The sequence below is a fragment of the Watersipora subatra genome, chromosome 2 (assembly GCF_963576615.1).
Source record: "Watersipora subatra chromosome 2, tzWatSuba1.1, whole genome shotgun sequence".
NCBI lineage: Eukaryota > Metazoa > Bryozoa > Gymnolaemata > Cheilostomatida > Watersiporidae > Watersipora > Watersipora subatra.
In genome coordinates, this window is record NC_088709.1 from 7,058,884 (window position 1) to 7,073,811 (window position 14,928).

The 14,928-nt window shown below is 35.1% G+C and overlaps 1 protein-coding gene across 1 annotated transcript; it reads left to right on the top strand.

Annotated features, from left to right (window-relative positions):
- The first annotated feature begins 1,451 nt into the window (after positions 1-1,451).
- On the top strand, positions 1,452-14,914 carry LOC137387776 (uncharacterized). The gene is made up of 7 exons (XM_068074290.1): positions 1,452-1,508; positions 6,747-6,791; positions 7,557-7,607; positions 9,972-10,038; positions 10,814-10,950; positions 11,981-12,041; positions 14,218-14,914. Exons 1-7 carry the CDS (start codon positions 1,505-1,507, stop codon positions 14,402-14,404), a joined length of 552 nt encoding a protein of 183 aa, XP_067930391.1. The 5' UTR covers positions 1,452-1,504; the 3' UTR covers positions 14,405-14,914.
- Positions 14,915-14,928: the final 14 nt, after the last annotated feature.

Sequence of the window (14,928 nt, forward strand, 5' to 3'; positions counted from 1 at the left end):
GTAAACAGGAAGTAGTGTAGAAAGGAAGCAGTGTAGACTGGAAGCAGCATAGACAGGAAGTAGTGTAGATGGAACTTGGCATACACAGAAACAGGAATTAGTGTAGAAAGAATGCAGTATAGACAGGAAGTAGTGTAGAAAGAACGCAGTATAGACAGGAAGTAGTGTAGATAGGAAGGAGCATAGACCGGAAGTAGTGTAGACGGAACTTGGCATACACAGGAACAGGAAGTAGTGTAGAAAGAATGCAGTATAGACAGGAAGTAGTGTAGAAAGAACACAGTATAGACAGGAAGTAGTGTAGATAGGAAGGAGCATAGACCGGAAGTAGTGTAGACAGAACTTGGCATACACAGGAAGTATTTTAGGCAGAAAGTAGCACGGAGAAGAACTTTTTCGAAGAGCCGTTAAATGTGGAGCAAAATCTCTCTGGTAGCATCTGTGTGCAGCTTAGACTCGAGCCTGTACACATTACTCTAATCTAACCCAGAACACTTTACACGGTGTACTGAGTGAGACTAGAGGCTGCACTGTCTGGCGTGCTTAGGATTGGTTATGGGGATCCCAATCGTGAATTTTGAGTTTATAGCTTTATCTTATTATCTAGCTGGAAAGAGATGCAGAAAACAGGATGCCATCAGCTTTTTTACATTCCAACCGCTTTGCATAAAACTGTCTACTTATACCAGGTTAAAAATATTTTCTCACTAAAATAAAGCTAAATTTCTTCACATTTTTACAAGCTACCCACAAGTGGTGTCGACACCCACACACCAGGATCTATGTGTCAATCATGTTCATGTTAATTGAAGTCCTGTTCATACGTCACTCGCTTGCCACTTCTTGGACCCAAAATCATAGGAACGCAGTTACACAACAGAAACGGATGTACACGATATTACTAGTAAATTCTAAATTTACTAGTTACTGGAAGATTATAATACAATTATTATTATAAGTAAAGTAATAAGAACAGTATAATGATGGTGATAGTGATTTGCTTAAATCTCTCGCAACTGGAGGGCACAGTCTAAACACATAGCTATCCTAGTCTACCTGTAGCCTCAAGTAATGTGAACCACTAGCATATGAATACATGTATTCGATTCCCACACGCTTTCCCATTTACAAATAGATAGATAAAAGCTTTTCAACAATGCATGATCAGACAAAAAAAAGCAGGTATCAGGTTTGGCTACCTGTCAAACACTCGGGCCTACGACCTTTGGGTCACAATTTTTTGCTCAAATGTGATGGTGATGACGCTATCAGTGAGTGCCACCAGGATCTACATTATGACACATTTACTGGTCTAGAACCTTCCGTGACAAAGCAAAGTTTAGGCAGGATGTTGCTGAGGTTTAGCTCTGTTGGCACTGAGTAAGTCTCTATATATAGCTGAACACGAGATATAAAACTGCTTGCCAGCAATCAGTCAAAATTAATTGATCCTGAAGCCTCCTTGCTTACACAACTATCGCATCCAGCAAACACGCCAGTCAACATGCGTAAGTTATCGATATATTTATCTATCAAAACATAAACATAAACGTTCTATTATAATATGTCTAATGCAACATCGCTGTCAGGAAATGTAAACATTATATGCTGCTATAATGTATATAGACAGCCAAGCTTTTAATATCTTTGAGAAAATCTATCTACAATCTAATATTTGATCGAGAATTTGTGCTTTAACAGCTGCTGTCAGCAAGACTGAACACAATAATTATAAACATTATTTGTATGCATGCCTATTGCCATACATAAAAAATACTGTTGTCAATGCTATTGGTTACTTGTCATCACACGTATCATCTGTATTAAAGTACAATGATGCAGGCTTGAGACAGTACAGATACTCCAAATAGATATGGGCCTCTTAGAAGAAACTTCAGTTACTAGTAAATTTTCTGTACCTAGCATACACTTCGATAGTAGATACACACAACCAGTAAAGACAGTCGGATCAGAAAAGGGTGACAGCAAACAGATTTTAATGGCAAAAGGCATCAGTTTTAATAATTCCAAACTTAATTCTCAAATTTATTTTTTTATATTCTTATGTGCGAAAAATATTCTAACTAGTTAATGAACTATGATAATGTTCTAAGTACACTCAAACCGCCGCATGTCTTATATTTATATGCTAAAGTACAGGCTGCTGTTTTAGAAACATTCAATTTACAACTCATAGAGGTTAGCAGTTTCCTGAGCAAAACTTTTACTGGCTTGTTAGTAAGAAATTTGTTCAATTTATTAAGCGATGTTCAAGTTTGATCAGAAAAAGGTCTACTAGAAGTCGAACAGATTGCTGATAGTGTATATACTGACTTTTATAACTCTGCATGTCATAAGTCAGCGTGTAACTTACATGTGGTCCTGCAGGTTTCATACTTACAGATAAATACAGCTAGTAGATGTTGTATCGGCTAACTTAGAACTCATCATAACATGCAGGATAATAGCTAAAAACAGTAATAAAATTATTGAAGCTCCGTGTCAAGAGTGAATTACAGTAGTTACATTGTTGGTTGCTTCACTAACTCGAAGCCAAATTGATTATTTATGAAATCTTCCTATAAGCCTTAGCTCAAAAGCATACTACTTATACTCCAATTCATATAAAATTGTATTTTACAACTGGGCATAAAAATGACCAATCACAAAAAAATAAAAGGCCACTTGTGTTTTCCATTTTTAAAACAATGCATATTTTTCTGCATTTATCAAACTTTCCTTACTGAAGATGTGAGGAAGCCTTGACAGTTGACACTTCTGTCTAGAAATGACATTACTCACATGAACCTATCAATGTAAGCTGTTTTTTGTGTCTGTAACTAGATTTTTTATCAGTATTTGCTGTAATGTATTTGTTGTCTAACATATTACACGTGCTTAACGTCATGATAGAATGTAAATCTGCCGAGTAGTCCAGATTGACCTTTAATATATGCAGCAAAAAGCGGCATTTGCTTCTTAGAAAAACTATGCAGTAATCATGTATAATATACATACGGTATTAGCAAAAAAATCAAATTATTTGTGGCGTAAATAACAAATTATCATGATCACACACTCATATTGAGATAAAAAAGGTGATATATTGTAATTGGCACTGAAAAAGACAAGTGCGGCTATAAGGGGAATGCTCTCCAAAATGAGACGCGGATGACATGTGGAAGGCAGAAAATATTGCAATATCTCTTCTTTGCGCTAAAACTGGTTTAATGACAAAGTCATAGATAGTGAAATTGAGTAGAAATTTATGGTAATCAATAGAAACTGAAATGTTCTCATAGCAACGAGTAATTCTCACGTGTACTTATTATGCATTATGTTTCATGAATACAGTAAATAGATTTTACTATAAATTTTTACAAGCAGTTTTAACTTTTATATAAACAGTTCTTTTGTCATCATAAGTCAATAATGTAGATTTTTTTCTAAATAACAAGCTGAGCGCAATTTAGACAAAATACCAGAACATAGGTTTTGTTCTTTAAAAGTTTTTGTAAACAGTAAAATAGATTTGTCAACAGTTGATAATAAATTCAACTGTTGATTATATATTTCTGTACTCATAGGAAAAAGTAGGTAAATATAGACATGTTTTTTTTGGATAAAAATAGTAAGACCTGAATGGGTGATAGGCTCAAGCAAGCAATGTACACATCGCTGTAACATTTAAAGAACTTGTCACCAAAGCTATTATTTTTTCATGCTGAAAATTATCTGTGATTTGAAAAGTTGATTCACCTTTTCTATTTATTTGACACAGGGGCATATATGAACAGCAAAAATAACATTATTTTCTTTTTAAAAACTGTGTTGTCTGAGATGAATATCACTGTTATGAATTTTTTATATATTTCTAAACAAAGCCAACAAGACTTGCGCCAAGTTAATTCAAGCTTGGCTGATATCCACTATGGTGCTTGCAACTTAGCAGATACAAGCAAGCATAATTTGCTGATATTCCAATTACTTATCTCATGTCATCCGCTTATCTCTCTTATCTCAAACTTATCCAAGTTATCTACCAGTGTTCAAGTTTTGACAGACAGAGGAAGTGTCATGGCTCCTGGCACATATTTGCAGCCCCTTATCTTTAGTTTGCTAGATTTTCCATTCAACATTTTATAAAATTCGATCTTCATCTCATCACAGCTGATGCCAAAACACTTGCCAATGTAAATAATCCAAGCTGTTTTTGAAAAAATTTAATAAACAAGTGTGTTACAGCCACACCATCATTAAATTCTTCGTTTGACTCCAATAGACTATAAAAGTCTGGCGTGACCTCCACGCCGTCGTCATTACTCCTTTTAAGTTCTAATCTTTTACAATTTTTTGTCTGTCAAATCCTGACGTAGAGAGCTGATTAGCTTTTAGCTCTCTCCTCTTACCTTTACCCTGAATGTCTGGCTTATTAGGTTTCTGCGGAGTCGCTTTCAGTATAGTTGATCGCTGTTTTTTTTTTAGTGTTGCTATCTTGTGGTAATGGTGGTGTTAGGGAAAGATTTGTGATTGGCTCAGTAGAATTGCTAGATCAATTTATGACAGCGCATGACAAGAAGTTATCTCACTGTTGAAACCTACTTGTTCATACCTACTCAGCAATAAACGTAAATTCTATTTTTTAATGAATCGTTTCGGGCAGGAATGAGAAAGGTTCACTCTGTGCCAGTGCTTGTACTGGTAGGTAACAGTTGTACAGTGCATGGCTCGGATAACTGCTTATCAGCAGAAAGTTACTAATAAAATGATAAACTCAATATCTATAAGTTTATTAGAAGCAAATGTACTCTAGATAATCTTTAATTCTGATCTTGAACAGTTTATAATGTGAATCATCTCGAGTGTACCAACTAGATGGAAATAGCAGCTGTGGAAATGTTCTTAAAGTGGATATGGAACTAATCTTTAATCCAATTAATAAAATCTTGCTTGTCATGAGCATTGGGGGCTGAGGGTGGTCTTAGTCTCAATGTGGGACAGAATTATCGGCCCGTAGTCATTATTTTTTGTGAGACATACCACTTTTCTACGAAAGCGTAGTTAATTTTAGATTACCGGTATCCAATGGTTTTAAAATCTCACATATCTATAAACAGCGAATACAGCTGTATGAAATTCAACAAAAGATAATAGTTACTTTAAAATTTGCAAAACAAAGTACTGAAATGCAATTAAAGTCTTCATATACATGTAACTAATTCAAATACCGATAATTATAAAAAACAACAGTTTTTATTGCTAACGACATACAGATTCAGCAAAAAGTGTATCAGTCGTAAACCGTATGAGTCATAAAATAGTGGAAGGAAAGAGAAATGCAATTAGTTAAAGTTTCTCTCATCTAAATCATTAAAATATATATTTTCTTACAAAAATAAAATTAAACCAATAAAGCCAACTGTAAAAAGAAATAAACAGTTTCAGTGTTAACATATACATGTCGTATACCATATTTTATACCATACTGTAGCCATCTATTGGCAAGCGCGTCATGTTAAGCAGCAGCCTCATCTCACAGCTACGAGATGCTGCTGCTTCTCTCATCTCACCTGTGAAGCCACCTCACAGCTATGTGTGAAACAAAGTTTTTAGTCCAAGTTACATAATGCCATTATTTTTAGCGTTTGTAGTAAGTCTTACAACAGGAGTGACTATGTAAGTGCAGGGATGATTGCCATTGTCCTTGACCGTTTGTGCAAAAAAGGTTTCAATGATCAGTTTTACGAGAATTGTTTGATGCAAATTATGAACTATCTGACACGTATTCTAAACCTCTAGTTTAGAGTGAGCTCACAAGCAAATATATGCTCTGCAAATAGAATATCTATACTAGTATAGAAATTATTGTCTCCCCTCAGCGTATACTCTTGCTTTCTCTGCATTTTTTTTAAATATTTCAGCAGATGTATTAGTTTGTGCAAAACAGCTTATTATTTTTGCTGTTATAAATATGTCAAAGTGTGTTTCACAGTTGTTAGAGCATCACCATTCTTCCTCTTGAATATTTTACCACAATAAATCCTGACCATTTTTGAATTGTATTTAAACTGCATTTGAACTATAATGTATATTATTTTTGACTATATTTGGACTATATAGGATTTATTAGGTGGAGTTATGGGCTCATTTCTCTATATTCTTATAGACCTTTAGTTAATTAAACCTTTTCTGTTATTTCTAAAAATCTGCGTAACCGTTGCAAAGTTCCTTAGATAAAGAAACAATAACTTCCTTACAAAGTTCTTTTAATGTGTATTAATTAAGTAAAAACCAAAAAGCCTAGAGAAATCTTTCACAGCTTATAAGCTATAGTTTGAATCTACAGAATACGTAATGAATGGAGTAATGAATGACGTAAAGCAAACATCTGTTTTTGGTGTTGAAAGCTGTTGTCACGTTAAACATGACAACAGCTTTAATTTTCAAAAAAATTCATTACCTTTCTGTAAGAGATAACATAAGCTACTAGACGAAGCGAGTCTATCCAGTCTTATGAGTGTAATAACCATTATGATGTTTTTCTTTACTGAAACTTTCTATGCCTAAGCTTTTGTAAAGTAACTATAGAATGCGGGACGTGTTGCGTTACCAACCAACTAATACCTCGCAGCTCTTAGGTATTAGCACTATGTTGATTAGCTTAAGGAGAAATTGTTTTAAGGACAAACTAGTTAAATGGGGCTTTAGGCCAAAATATGTAAATATATCCTCATTTATGTTTTCAGGCCGAAGAGAAGTTATTGGCTCATTTGCTCTTTTACTGATAGTAGGTAAGTTCTAGCCAGGTTCACACCATTAAAGGACAATCCATTAAGTGTTGATGCTTGATAGCCGGTTATAGTTTATCCATCAAATAAGATTTAGAATGCCTGAGGCACACAGGTGACATCTAACTTGCCTCGGTGAATATTCATCCGACTGCGGCGGTGCTCTTCGCCAATTTGAAGTAGAAAACATTCAAGTTTATACGTATTTACATAAATAATGTCCTCTGGTTGCCAGTTGATGCATTTGATGAGGCTATTTACAGTTTAATGAAGTCAATTTGAAGTCAGTGTTTTGGCTGAGGATTTATGAAATGTGTCATGTTATTAAGTGACAGGCCAGAATCAGCCACTGATTTGCTGGTTTGGCACTGAAGTACATCTGATTGATGCATCCGGTAATGAAAAAGCGTGATGGGGAAATTACCGATGATTTTTTAAATTCTAAAATATAAGATGACTGTAATGAGATCTCTTTCTTTATTTCTTGCTCCTGGTACTTAACTGTTTTATGTTTAGATCGAAAAATGTAATACTTAGTTTCAATTAAATACTAAAACATTAATTTTATCCTGTAAACAGATAGACGCCATTTGATTTGCGTTTTGACAGACTTATCAAGTCTTCAAAAAATCATATCTAGCTCTTGCTTCAGAGCTCATACTTAGTGCAGATGTTTCTGTTCCCTTATTTAAAACAAGGTGACTTGAACCTGTGCATTTAGAGAGTTGCTGGTGTAAATATTGACTGACTATAACTCTTATATTTTAGAAAACTGCAGGGCAGGATTCAACATGGTACAGACAGCACAGCTGGTTGTCAGTAAGTTTTGTGCCTTTGCTGGTTGTCTCTATTAGAATTGTCCAATTACAAACACTGTCTTACTCTCTTAATCTGGTAAAAAAACGCTAAAAACTTTAATCCATGAAAAATATGTTTCGATAAAAAAACATTAGCAGACTATTAAGCCAGTTTAATTCATACAAAAATTAGTCCAAATCTTTATTTTGTGCCTAAAATCCTTGCTTGACTTTAAAATTAAAAATAGGTATTTGGATTGATAATGGCATGGAAGAGTGGAACGTACTAATACCCTTGCTCGACACTAAAATGAAAAATATTTGGGTTGATGATGGCACGGGAGATCGAGAGATTGGGACACAGTTGTCTATCTAATAACATGAATATGCAAGTGCCTTTTAATGCTAAAATTTAAATAAAAAGTCAAGTTTTATGGGACAGATTTGAGAATCCTCAGGTTTGCAATCAGGGAAACAAGAATAATTTAGATCAATAATGAGTAAGCTAAGAGGAAAGCAGGTGTTGGGCGAGTGGGGAGAAATAGAGAGAGTTGTCATAAAAGAGACAAATGAAGGTTGCAAAGACTTAGGAGACAAGGAAGACCCGAAAGAGGGCTTATGGATGTGGTGAAGAGATACATGGGGGCTCTGGGAGTGGCAGATTTAAATGCAATGAACCGGAAAAGATAGAGAATGAAAATCCTCAGAGACGACTCATAATAGGAAAAATGATGAGAAATGAAAAATAAGACGGTGTCTCAATATAAGCGTGGCTTGCGCTCTCTGGCTATTATCTTTTTTGCCATGGATGTTCCAGTCAGGACCATAATTTTTATGATCTAACTCTCTATGTATAGCAATGACCGGAAATGCTGAGTGTAGGTAGAAATAATATAAGTTGTTCCCAAAGATCTAGTCGCTATGGGGTGTCCATAATAGTCAATCCGAAAGAGTTGTCTTCACATGATTTCATTTGCGAATTTAATCATGTTTATTAAATTCGAAAAATATCTGCAGTTATAGATTTTATAGCCAGCAATTAACTAAGCAGGTTTTGAACTAATTTAAAAAACTGGAAAATAGCTTATCAATTTGGAAGTTTTTCATGCTGCATACCATAGTCAACCTCATTAGAGATCTTTACTGTTTTAAGCAGACATGTCACTCGCTTGTTTGTTCTCTAGAAAACGTCAGCAACTTTTTGATAGTAGCTAAAAACTACTCACACTTGTATTTTCAATGCTGGATAATAAGACTAGATAAGGCTGGCAACTGGACTTGGCTGTTCTCTTTAAAATTCAACAAATACTGAATTGTTTATGCAAACACTTGTGTATCACTTCTACAAAAAACTTTAAATTCTGTTCACAGTGTTTTACTTTATTATGAATTGCAAACGATACCAATCGAGCTTGCTTTTTTTACAGAAGGGTAACAAAACAGTAACAATAAATTGGAAAAATAAGTTTCTATTCTGAAATTTGTTTAAATCAAATATGATAGTTAAAAACAATTGAATTTTTGACCAACTACAAACCTTTTGACATGGAGCTTTTGATAAACTAATTTTAGCTTATAATAAGTTATGCAACGAGTATATAGTAGTATCTAATATGCTAGTAACCATACTCAACAAGATCTTTTGAAATTCACTTTACGCAAAGACAAAATATTTTAAAATAAGTCAAATAAAAACTGAGTAATCAAGGTTTTTAAAGTTTTTTTTAATTTTACAAATCAGTTCTACTAGTGAACTCATGTTTTAAATCTATCAAAGGTGGAAACATTTGCAATATTTGAATCTTATTTAGCTTAGAAGCAGTTTGAACGAGAAGAACAGTTTGATTGAATTAATTCTGACCACAGGCTATGCAATTACTATAATAAATGGTATTATTATTACTATTAATATTAATACTAATTATGGTATTAGTATTACTATACCTAAATACCCTTGTGGTAATACTTAGCCAAGCGAAATTCTTTAATCTACAATGGTAATCTATAAAAAGTGTAGACTTATGTTCTCTTTGCTGTAACAATTCTAAGAGTGCACAATTACCCCTAACGTCTCAACTTTATTAGATGTTAGGTACCCATTCTGACATTTGTTGAGCTTTCAGAATGACTTCAGTAAAACTGCTCACTAACAGAGATAAAAGCAAGCAGCCTACCAAAGCCTATTGCGTTATTGGCAGGTGGCTGTCTCCATAATCATAGCCAGTTTTTCTGGATGAGCAAAGAGGGAATACAACCTCAACTCAGCAGTTTACTCTTATTAACATGTGGATAGAATAGTTATGGATGTATGTATGCCAGTGAAAGAGAGTGCTACCATGCCTAGCATTCTCAATGCTCTGAATTACTACAATTAGCTATATTGCAGGTTGTGAAGATGCTCTCTATGATAACTATTGTGATTTCAAAAGACTAGCTAAAAGAGACTGTTTAGGGTAAGTATAAGAAATACTTGAACTCTAAGTATGAGGCCCTTGATAGATGCCCGCAATGCTATAAGTGTTTATCTTTTGCTACTTTACTCTTACTATGTGTTGGTACTGCTAGGTATAGTTTTATGCTTGCTATATACTTGATATTCTAGCCATAGTTATATTCTTGCTATATAATTGCAACTCTAGCCATAGTTCTATTCTCGCTATATACTTGCAACTCTAGCCATAGTTATATTCTTGCTATATACTTACAATTCTAGCCATAGTTCTATTCTTGCTATGTACTTATGATTCTAGCCATAGTTCTATTCTTGCTATATACTTGCGATTCTAGCCACAGTTCTATTCTTGCTATATACTTTCGATTCTAGCCATAGCTCTATTCTTGCTATATACTTTATACTATTCTAGCTATAGTTCTTATTTTGCTATATACTTGATATTCTAGCCACAGTTATATTCTTGCTATATAATTGCAACTCTAGCCATAGTTCTATTCTTGCTATATACTTGCAACTCTAGCCATAGTTATATTCTTGCTATATACTTACAATTCTAGCCATAGTTCTATTCTTGCTATGTACTTGTGATTCTAGCCATAGTTCTATTCTTGCTATATACTTGCGATTCTAGCCATGGTTCTTTTCTTGCTATATACTTGCGATTCTAGCCACAGTTCTATTCTTGGTATATACTTACGATTCTAGCCATAGCTCTATTCTTGCTATATACTTACGATTCTAGCCATAGTTCTTATTTTGCTATATGTTTACAGGGCTAGAGATTTCTTTGTAAATCTAAGAAGTACAAGTTGCACAGAAAGTGAACCGACTGCCCAAAGAATCTTTCAGGGAATCAGATACGCAAGATTTTTTCGAAAACGTTGCAGCGATATTGGATTTCCAGCAGATGGTGAGTGAAGTCTTACACAGTTTCATATTTTAAAAAGCGCATCATATCTTGAACACGGATCTAGAATAACTAAAATATTTATTATTAGGCTGCTGACTCCAATTAAAACCTTTTGTGTGGGCATGTGTATAAATCTAAAGATAAACATAGATGATGGTATCTTTATGGACATAGTCATTCACATGAATATGATCTTCCACATGAACTTGGGCATGAGGTTGGACATAGGCAAGAGTATGAGCATTGACATGAGCATAGACATAGACACAAGCACAGATATGACCTGCCCTCCTGTTATGATAGATGTTAATACTGGGAGAAAATGCTGTAGCATAAAAGAGCAAGGCCACAGAGAAATGTCATTTGGTATTCCCTCTGCAATCCAGAAGAACGCCGAAAACCTTAAACTAAAAAAATTGACTAAAATACCCTTCATAAAGCTTCATGTCCGTGTACCACACTGACAACGTGGGCACGTTAAAGATCCACCTCTGTCCTTCGCACATTGGACAAGTGAAATGGCTACCTGGCTCTGTCAGACTGGACGTGTTGCAAAATGTATCCCTTCAGGTTAATCTGACAGTTCCAGAAGAAGCCCTTGATAAGTGTTCGGACCACCCAAGGTAGCTTATAAAAACCTAGTCCTGGCGGTGTGTTTCTTTACTAGAGAACACTACCAAGCATTGTCACCACATGACAGAAGCATGCCATTATTATTATATTAAAGCTTCCTGAAAATATATCCTACTCTATAAGATCGTAATTCAAAATTTCTAGGCCTTCGTGAAAAAACAGTGTAGGCGCAACAGACGATAACTCCCAAACCACACAAAATAGCCAAAATTAGAATGATATTTCTAACCTATGCAACTTTATTTTTGCTACTATTTTAAAGACTTAGCAGAACACACTTCTTGTCTGCGCAAAAAGAAAGTCCTTAATTTTCTCATGCTGTGCGCGTTCCTGTTCTTGAGCTCTCAGCAGAATAGCTTGCAAAATGCTATCCAGTTTTGTATTCTTTCTCCTTCAGGTTGCAGCACTTCAAGATGCTCAGATATCGTGTTCATCAGAAGCTCCCGCCGACTGAGATGGTGAGTTACTACAGACGCTTGTTCCGAACTTGAGGCTGGTTCTCAGACTATTGTTTATATTGCACATATCATATATATATTATATACAGTGTGCATATTATGCATATACAGTGCCGTTCCTGATAAACTGACAAGTTGCTACTAATCTAAGGTAGAGCAGAATTCATAAAATGGCCTCCATACTTCGGTACCATGATGAGGCTAAGAAAGAATTAAGACCAGATGCCTTTGCTGTTGTCCCGTAGCAGGGCTCAAACCACTAACCGTCTGCTTTGCAGTCCATAGTGCAAACTATTACACCATGTTAATACGTAGACAAAAGTCATTGAGAGAAATTTGTGCTCTTTGTCATTTTGAGAAAGCCTGTGAGTGAATAGTAGGGTAGATGGGTACGCTAATGCTCTGTCCTATCCTCTAAACAGACGCAACATAGCGACCAGTGTTATAAGAAATATCTGTTGATTAGCAGGTGCTGATATTTGCTTTGTTTCTATGTTCAGCCAACAGTTTTTATCCCACCATATTTTGGGTTTTATGCGTGTGTTTCAACCTAAAAACCATACGCAAAGATTCAGTGTGTATATAGAACTAATTGAAACTTGCTAACGCTGAAAGCTTCCACCTGATTGTCACAAACCAGTTTGCTACGGATATGACTAACCAATTATCTGATATAACCCGCAATGAGGTGAAATACTAACGTAAAAAACACAAATTAAGATAATTAGTTTCTAGATTGGCTCACTAGTCGTCTGCTTATTTATCGTTAATCGTTTGTTGTTTTTTTGTAAGTTGAAACATGAAGAAATGCATGTCATGTAACTAGTCAAACTCACTTACGAACAAAAGATTCTGTACTCTGTCTGCTGGGCTGTACAACCTCGCTTGTACTGATTCGAAGACACAAATTGACCATCACACATGTGATGTTGCATATTTTTGAGTTGCCCTTCTGATTGGTTAATAGGACAACTAAGCATATCTAAAACAGCTGGATCATTAACAATAAATTGATCGTCTCATTATAATATGTATTTTAAAAGGCAAAAGTACCCTTTATTCTATGTGATAAACAAGAGGATATGATTCTAAAAATACGCTAAATTTTGCTAATTCCATAGGTTTTCAAACGTCTGCTGATAGATGAGTGAATCTGAACTTTTTTGCTTTTAATATCATTAGTTAATTTTTTTTATTTCTCCACTTTTTCTTTTCCATAATTTTTCTCCATTATTAGATACCAAAATTACATATTGGTCTTCCTTTGACCAGCATCATCTCTAAAAACTAAAAAACATACAAACTTTCCCATAGCTATTTTCTCTTCCGTTCATGTTATACCATGATTGAGCGAGCATAATAGGCCTACTTTTGTATCAGCATCACTGTTAACCTCTACCACCACTGTGGACTTTACTCAATTGTCATAAACAATGTACTTGCTTTACAAATACCTTTTAGGCAATTACTAGGCAATTACTAGGCAACTCTCAGACAGTTACTAAAGCCTGGTTCCCATATCGATTGCGAGACCCCGGCGGTAACCTTGCTCAGCAAACACTTACGCTAGGCTCGGGCGGTTTCTGTTTGTTGGAAATATATTCTCAGGTGTATGCTGACTACCTGATTTATTTGCAATTCTACCAGAATATATATACACATCGGATGTAAAAACAATAGTTTGACAATAAAGTCAATAACAGATTAACCTTGGTTGAAGTAAGGTCAAGAAACCACATTGATGACTTGTGGCTCATGTAAACATTGTCCTCATCTATGAGTCAGTTAATGTCCATTGAATTACTTCCTGTCCAATACTGTTCACATAAAGCTGCAGCGCTAATAATCGCATAAAATGTTCGCTTGCCATGCTTTTTTCACAAATGCTGACCTTCATCTGCACAGTGCGTTTCGGGAAAGTTTTGCCTTTGTCTCTTCGCGAAAGTTGAACAGCGCTGAACTCTTGTGTTGACCGGCGATACTTGGCGGCACTCGGCATGTAGGTTCACATTTGCCAGGTGCTTGCGGCGTACATGGTTACAAGGCTTAAAAATCACTTGGCTTTGCTTGAACAATCCTTCCTTTCTATTTAAGTGTGTATTTCAATTTCAATTTTAATACTATATCTGTTTCCACATCTAACAAAAGTTATAAATTTGTGAATTTTCATTTTTAGCACGGAAGCGGCAAGAAGCGCAGCTGAAGAATGCTATGCTGAGGAGGTTGCAAATGGATGTTCATTTGCTGCCACTCTTTCTACATCAGTGCTAGAGATTGCAAGAAATGAAGTGTGCTCTGGGGGTGGTAGTGGCACTCTTCCACCAGGCACAAAAACAGTGCCGCTAAGTTGTAGACAGGCCTAGTGTGTAGAGATAAGGAAGAATGACCTTGAGGCAGTTTATTAGTATTAACAGCTGTCTCTGATATTTAAAGACTGACCTTTCCTGCTTTAGACATCTTTATCATAGACCTCAGCTCTTTACAACGCAGTACCATAGATTTATTTGACATAGATTTCAGAAACATAGAGTTTACTGAGATTAACCTCATTATCATAGACCTTACTGCTATAGCAGTAAAAGCAATAAACGATTTAAGAATTTGCAGCTCATAACCTATTACAAGCATCTGTATTATATGGCTTTTTCCAAATACAATATTATACATTACACAGGCATAGAAATATGATATGAGCACTAATAGGACTGCAAAACATCTCTTTCGAGTCTTGCATTGAATTCATGAGTATTTCTAAATTTTTAATGTAATACCTTTTCCTTGTTTTACCCACAATGCTTTGGAATTTGAACTAATAACAGTTTATTTGTGATACAGAAGAAATTACGTATTTTTATATACCATAAAACTCAATAAAAAAGTAAACTGT

Coding starts and splice junctions, on each gene's coding strand:
- LOC137387776 (XM_068074290.1), top strand. Junction 10,039..10,813: donor GCTAAAAGAGACTGTTTAGG/GTAAGTATAAGA, acceptor ATATGTTTACAG/GGCTAGAGATTTCTTTGTAA. Junction 10,951..11,980: donor TATTGGATTTCCAGCAGATG/GTGAGTGAAGTC, acceptor TTTCTCCTTCAG/GTTGCAGCACTTCAAGATGC.